Source organism: Ranitomeya imitator, chromosome 2 (assembly GCF_032444005.1).
Source record: "Ranitomeya imitator isolate aRanImi1 chromosome 2, aRanImi1.pri, whole genome shotgun sequence".
Lineage (NCBI taxonomy): Eukaryota > Metazoa > Chordata > Amphibia > Anura > Dendrobatidae > Ranitomeya > Ranitomeya imitator.
This window is the reverse complement of record NC_091283.1, coordinates 598754937-598761818: the sequence shown is the minus strand read 5'-3', so window position 1 is coordinate 598761818 and position 6882 is coordinate 598754937. Positions and strand designations below refer to the sequence as shown.

The following is a 6882-nucleotide window of genomic DNA, read 5'->3' as shown; positions in this document are numbered from 1 at the left end:
CAGAGGGATAGCAGAAAATTAATTTGAGGGGATCTGGCATCGAGTCTAAATGAATTTTGGGACCAAAATTAATTTTTGGAGTCTGGTCTGTGGTATAAAATAATTTAGGGGTCTGGGATAATTGGTGTTTGTTCATATAGAGATCTAATGTTGTTGTTACCTGCTTCTTTTTGGGGTCTGGAATTCATTACGCGCAGTATAGCAGGCACATATGGCAACGGGTGGTGGTCCCGACTCCCAGTATAGCTAGGGGGGCATGCTTTCACATGTCAGTTTGGGAGGAGCGCCATCTCTGACACCAGCAGCTAATGGCACATGGGGCACCCTATGACTCCCCCCAGCTCCCTCCATTTCTGCGCATGTGTGGTGGCTTCACTTTATTATTCTGGCGGCTGCAGCTTCTGAGACCTTGTGCATTACAGTGTTTAGTAAATGTGACAGGTGATAGCGCACAATTCCACGCTGGTAATACTCCAGTTCTGACACTAGAGGGCGGGGCCGCAGGAACGTAAGAACTAATGTCCAAGGCCACCGTGACTGCACATGCGCCCGGGAGACCCGTTTCCATGGAAGCTGAACGCTATCTGTCAGCGTTCAGCCTTGCCGGCAGGGAGGAGTATGGGCGGGGCGGAGCTCCTACCACAGTCCCCGGCTGCAGTGTGGCCTGGCAGTCGGCATGTCTCCCCCGTGTAGCTGGCTGTGGCGCCTTCCTCGCTGCCCGCTGCTTGGCACAACTAGACGTGTGGGTAAGACTCTTGTATTGATGAAGGAGCAGCTGCAGAGAGTAAGAGCAGGGGATGGTACTACAAGTCGCAGCATATTATCCTACTTTAGCAGTAAAAACAGTATATGCCGGGCTCACACTGTATTGTGCCAATGCCCCTCGTTGCCATGGATGGTACAGTGCTCCAGGGCCATGTGATTTGTTCCTTTCTGCCAGGATCTAGGTGTTGTGCTCACAGAACTGGTGTAACCTGATGTCTCTGATGTTCAGGTGCAGAACGCAGACTTTCTACCAGGTGCCAGCCTCCCCGGATCTGTATCGTGGGCAGCGGCCCCGCGGGATTCTACACAGCTCAGCACCTGCTAAAGGTAAGCCCCCCATCACCTAGCTGAGGGCACAGCGCCTAGTGGGGCTGTCAGTCTTATGGACCACCGAGCCACAGATCACCCCCAGCTCTCATGAATAGTGATGGGCGAGTGTACTCGTTGCTCGGGTGACCTCCGAGTATTTGTTAGTGCTCGGAGACTAAGTTTTCATCGCCTTAGCAGCATGATTTACATCTGTTAGCCAGCTTGAATACATGTGGGGATTCCCTAGCAACCAGGCAACCCCCACATGTATTCAGGCTGGCTAACAGATGTAAATCATTCAGCTGCCGTGATGAAAACTAAATCTCCGAACACTAACAAATACTCGGAGGTCACCAGAGCAACGAGTACACTCGCTCATCACTACTCATGATCAGTGCTGATATGCAGTGATTACATGGAGCATCACCAGCCCGTGTGAGTAGTAAGGGGTAAGGGCCAAACGGCCTCGAATCAGAAACATATCCGTTCAGTACGGATAAGCTGCCTTTTTTCTCGGCAGCACAGGTCATGTTTACACAGGACAATGTGCTGCCGAGAATGATGATGCTTTTTTTTTTTTTTTAAAGCAAGAAGTCATTTCACGTAAAACGTGAGCATTTTTCGCATGCGTCGTGCAAACTGTTGACCCTGCGGAAAACAAGTGTCCCAGCGTGTGTCTATTCTATGTAAAAAACTGACCACATTCTCAACGTGTGCACGTGGCCATAGGGTGTTACAGAGGATTCCTAGTTTACATTCAGAAGCGCAATACATGGGGACACTGATGAGACTGGGGATAGCCACAGGTAACTGGTATCAAAGGGTAAAACCTCATCAAAATAGTAAGCGTGCTGCAGTTTATTCAGCAATCGCTGACCTCGAGGCTTAATTCTGCATCTACTATATAATTATCTAAGGGTCACTTCCATCTGTCTGTCTTTCTGTCACGGATATTCATTGGTCGCGGCCTCTGTCTATCATGGAAATCCAAGTCGCTGATTGGTCGCCGCAAAACAGCCACAACCAATCAGCGACGGGCACAGTCCGGAAGAAAATGGCCACTCCTTCCACCCCGCAGTCAGTGCCCAGCGTCCTCATACTCCCCTCCAGTCAGCGCTCACACAGGGTTAATGGCAACGTTGACCGCGGTGTTACGCACTCGGTTAACGCTGCTATTAACCCTCTACCGTGGACCCTCTCCAGGCTATTAATATCTGCCCTCAGTCACTGGCTTTACTACTCTGGCGGAGAAAATTGCGCGGGAGCCCACGCCAATTTTTTTCCGCGATTTAACCCTTAAATATAGCTAGAGCGCCCAAATTTTGCATATACACACTACTAACATTAGTAGTGTGGAATATGCAAAAAAAATGGGGATATGAGATGGTTTACTGTATGTAAACCATGTCTCATATCATGTCGGGTTTATGAAGGAGATAGCAAAAGCCGGCAATTGAATTACCGGCTTTTAAGCTATCTAGCGCTGCATTAAATATAAATATATATATATAGATGTCTCCCTGACATATACAGTGGGGCAAAAAAGTATTTAGTCAGTCAGCAATAGTGCAAGTTCCACCACTTAAAAAGATGAGAGGCGTCTGTAATTTACATCATAGGTAGACCTCAACTATGGGAGACAAACTGAGAAAAAAAAATCCAGAAAATCACATTGTCTTTTTTTTAACATTTTATTTGCATATTATGGTGGAAAATAAGTATTTGGTCAGAAACAAAATTTCATCTCAATACTTTGTAATATATCCTTTGTTGGCAATGACAGAGGTCAAACGTTTTCTGTAAGTCTTCACAAGGTTGCCACACACTGTTGTTGGTATGTTGGCCCATTCCTCCATGCAGATCTCCTCTAGAGCAGTGATGTTTTTGGCTTTTCGCTTGGCAACACGGACTTTCAACTCCCTCCAAAGGTTTTCTACAGGGTTGAGATCTGGAGACTGGCTAGGCCACTCCAGGACCTTGAAATGCTTCTTACGAAGCCACTCCTTCGTTGCCCTGGCGGTGTGCTTTGGATCATTGTCATGTTGAAAGACCCAGCCACGTTTCATCTTCAATGCCCTTGCTGATGGAAGGAGGTTTGCACTCAAAATCTCACGATACGTGGCCCCATTCATTCCTTCATGTACCCGGATCAGTCGTCCTGGCCCCTTTGCAGAGAAACAGCCCCAAAGCATGATGTTTCCACCACCATGCTTTACAGTAGGTATGGTGTTTGATGGATGCAACTCAGTATTCTTTTTCCTCCAAACAAGACAAGTTGTGTTTCTACCAAACAGTTCCAGTTTGGTTTCATCAGACCATAGGACATTCTCCCAAAACTCCTCTGGATCATCCAAATGCTCTCTAGCAAACTTCAGACGGGCCCGGACATGTACTGGCTTAAGCAGTGGGACACGTCTGGCACTGCAGGATCTGAGTCCATGGTGGCGTAGTGTGTTACTTATGGTAGGCCTTGTTACATTGGTCCCAGCTCTCTGCAGTTCATTCACTAGGTCCCCCTGCGTGGTTCTGGGATTTTTGCTCACCGTTCTTGTGATCATTCTGACCCCACGGGGTGGGATTTTGCGTGGAGCCCCAGATCGAGGGAGATTATCAGTGGTCTTGTATGTCTTCCATTTTCTAATTATTGCTCCCACTGTTGATTTCTTCACTCCAAGCTGGTTGGCTATTGCAGATTCAGTCTTCCCAGCCTGGTGCAGGGCTACAATTTTGTTTCTGGTGTCCTTTGACAGCTCTTTGGTCTTCACCATAGTGGAGTTTGGAGTCAGACTGTTTGAGGGTGTGCACAGGTGTCTTTTTATACTGATAACAAGTTTAAACAGGTGCCATTACTACAGGTAATGAGTGGAGGAAAGAGGAGACTCTTAAAGAAGAAGTTACAGGTCTGTGAGAGCCAGAAATCTTGATTGTTTCTGACCAAATACTTATTTTCCACCATAATATGCAAATAAAATGATAAACAGACAATGTGATTTTCTGGATTTTTTTCTCTCACTTTGTCTCCCATAGTTGAGGTCTACCTATGATGTAAATTACAGACGCCTCTCATCTTTTTAAGTGGTGGAACTTGCACTATTGCTGACTGACTAAATACTTTTTTGCCCCACTGTATATATATGTATATATACCTATTCTATGTGTATATATCTACTCTAATCTAAGCTGTCAGTGTGATTCTACTGTACACTGCACTGAATTACCGGCTTTTCAAAAGAGACCCATGCGTAAAAATCGGACAGCAATACGGATGTCATACGGATGTTGCGATAAAAAAAATCGCATGACACTCGCAGACGTTACATCCGTTTTTTCGGTCCGTAATTCGGACCGTTTTTTTTTCTCTCAAGTGGAAAGGGGCCCTAAGACCGAGGATGGAAGGACGTATTTCATGGTCTGCGTAGAGAACGCAGTGCCGGACTTGCCGCGGGTCACCCGACCCAACCTTACTGCCTCATAGACACCTGTTAGGCCTTAAGTCAGGTCAGGAGACATCGGTCAGTCCAGGCATTTCGATCTGTAGACGGACAATAAAATATTCCCCTCTGAACTCCTTACAAGTTGGCGCCTAGTGATAAGTTCTGAGCTCCAGAAACGTTTTCAGGTTATTTATATGAATGACAGCAAGCAGAGGCCTTACAATGTGTAGGAATAGAAATACATCTGATAACTTTTGGCCACATTCACACGTTCAGTATTTGGTCAGTATTTTACCTCAAGATTTGTAAGCCTACACCAGGAGTGAGTGATAAATACAGAAGTGGTGACGTGTTTCTATTATACTTTTCCTCTCACTGTTCCACTCCTGGTTTTGGCTTACAAATTCTGAGGTAAAATACTGACAAAATACTGAATGTGTGAACATGGCCTTTCTGTGCAAAAAATAAAAAAAGCTACAATTGCAAATCATCAGACAGCATCTTTTTTTAAATTTCTTTTTTGTCTAATCATTCGGAGCAGCACTATCACCAGGTGAGACCAAAGCGGTACTAATCATACTGAAATGCTGAATATAGAGCCGCTATATGTCTCATGCTATAGCCATAGTGACAAGCCATAGCAATGTGTGGTAGCGTAAAACTTAACTCTTAATCTATATTCAAATAAAATATAAAACCTGTACAAGTGCTTCTCACAAAATTAGAATATCATCAAAAAATTAATTTATTTCAGTTCTTCAATACAAAAAGTGAAACTCCTATATTATATAGAGTCATTACAACCAGAGTGATCTATTTCAAGTGTTTATTTCTGTTAATGTTGATGATTATGGCTTACAGCCAATGAAAACCCAAAAGTCATTATCTCCGTAAATTAGAATACTTTATCACACCGGCTTGAAAAATGATCTTAAAATTTGAAATGTTGGCCTACTGAAAAGTATGTTCAGTAAGTGCCCTCAATACTTGGTCGGGGCTCCTTTTGCATCAATAACTGCATCAATGCGGAGTGGCATGGAGGCGATCAGCCTGTGGCACTGCTGAGGTGTTATGGAAGCCCAGGTTGCTTTGATAGCAGCCTTCAGCTCGCCTGCATTGTTGGGTCTGGTGTTTCTCATCTTCCTCTTGACAGTACCCCATGGATTCTATATGGGGTTAAGTTCATGTGAGTTTGCTCGCCAATCAAGCACAGTGATACTGTTGTTTGTAAACCAGGTACTGGTACTTTTGGCAGTGTGGACATGTGCCAAGTTCTGCTGGAGAATGAAATTTCCATCTCCAAAAAGCCTGTCTGCAGAGGGAAACATGAAGTGCTCTAAAATTTCCTGGTAGATGGCTGCACTGACTTTGGTCTTGATAAAACACAGTGGACCTACACCAGCAGATGACATGGCTCCCCAAACCATCACTGATTGTGGATGCTTCACACTAGACCTCAAGCAGCTTGGACTGTGGCCTCTCCACTCTTCCTCCAGGCTGTGGGACCTTAATTTCCAAATGAAATGCAAAAAACAACACCTTGGAGCACTGAGCAACAGTCCAGTTCTTTGTCTCCTTGGCCCAGGTAAGACGCTTCTGGTGTTGTCTATTGGTCATGAATGGCTTGACACAATGAATGTGAGACTTGTAGCCCATGTCCTCTATACGTCTGTGTGTGGTGGCTCTTGAAGCAATGACTCCAGCAGCAGCAGTCCACTCCTTGTGAATCTCCCCCAAAATTTTTAAATGGCCTTTTCTTAACAATCCTTTCAAGACTGCGGTTATCCCAGTTGCTTGTGCACCTTTTTCTACCACACTTTTTCCTTCCACTCAACTTTCCATTAATATGCTTGGCTACAGCACTCTATGAACAGCCAGCTTCTTTAGCAATGACCTTCTGTGACTTACCCTCCTTGTGGAGTATGTCAATGACTGCCTTCTGGACATCTGTTAAGTCAGCAGTCTTCCCCATGATTGTGGAGCCTACTGAAACAGACTAAGGGACCTTTTTAAATGCTTAGGAAGCCTTTACATAGTAACATAGTTAGTAAGGCCGAAAAAAGACATTTGTCCATCCAGTTCAGCCTATATTCCATCATAATAAATCCCCAGATTTACGTCCTTTTACAGAACCTAATAATTGTATGACACAATATTGTTCTGATCCAGGAAGACATCCAGGCCTCTCTTGAACCCCTCAACTGAGTTCGCCATCACCACCTCCTCAGGCAAGCAATTCCAGATTCTCACTGCCCTAACAGTAAAGAATCCTCTTCTATGTTGGTGGAAAAACCTTCTCTCCTCCAGACGCAAAGAATGCCCCCTTGTGCCCCCTTTGCAGGTGTTTTTTTTTTTTTAATAATTCTAGTTTACT

General features: G+C 44.9%; 1 protein-coding gene across 1 annotated transcript in view; it reads left to right on the top strand.

The window, feature by feature from the left end:
* The first annotated feature begins 541 nt into the window (after positions 1–541).
* FDXR (ferredoxin reductase) overlaps positions 542–6882 on the top strand; it is a 51927-nt gene continuing 45586 nt past the window's right edge. The window contains exons 1-2 of the mRNA XM_069752371.1: positions 542–746; positions 995–1092. Coding sequence (XP_069608472.1) covers positions 677–746; positions 995–1092 — 168 coding nt within the window. The 5' untranslated portion in view covers positions 542–676. The remainder of the gene's footprint in view (positions 747–994; positions 1093–6882) is intronic.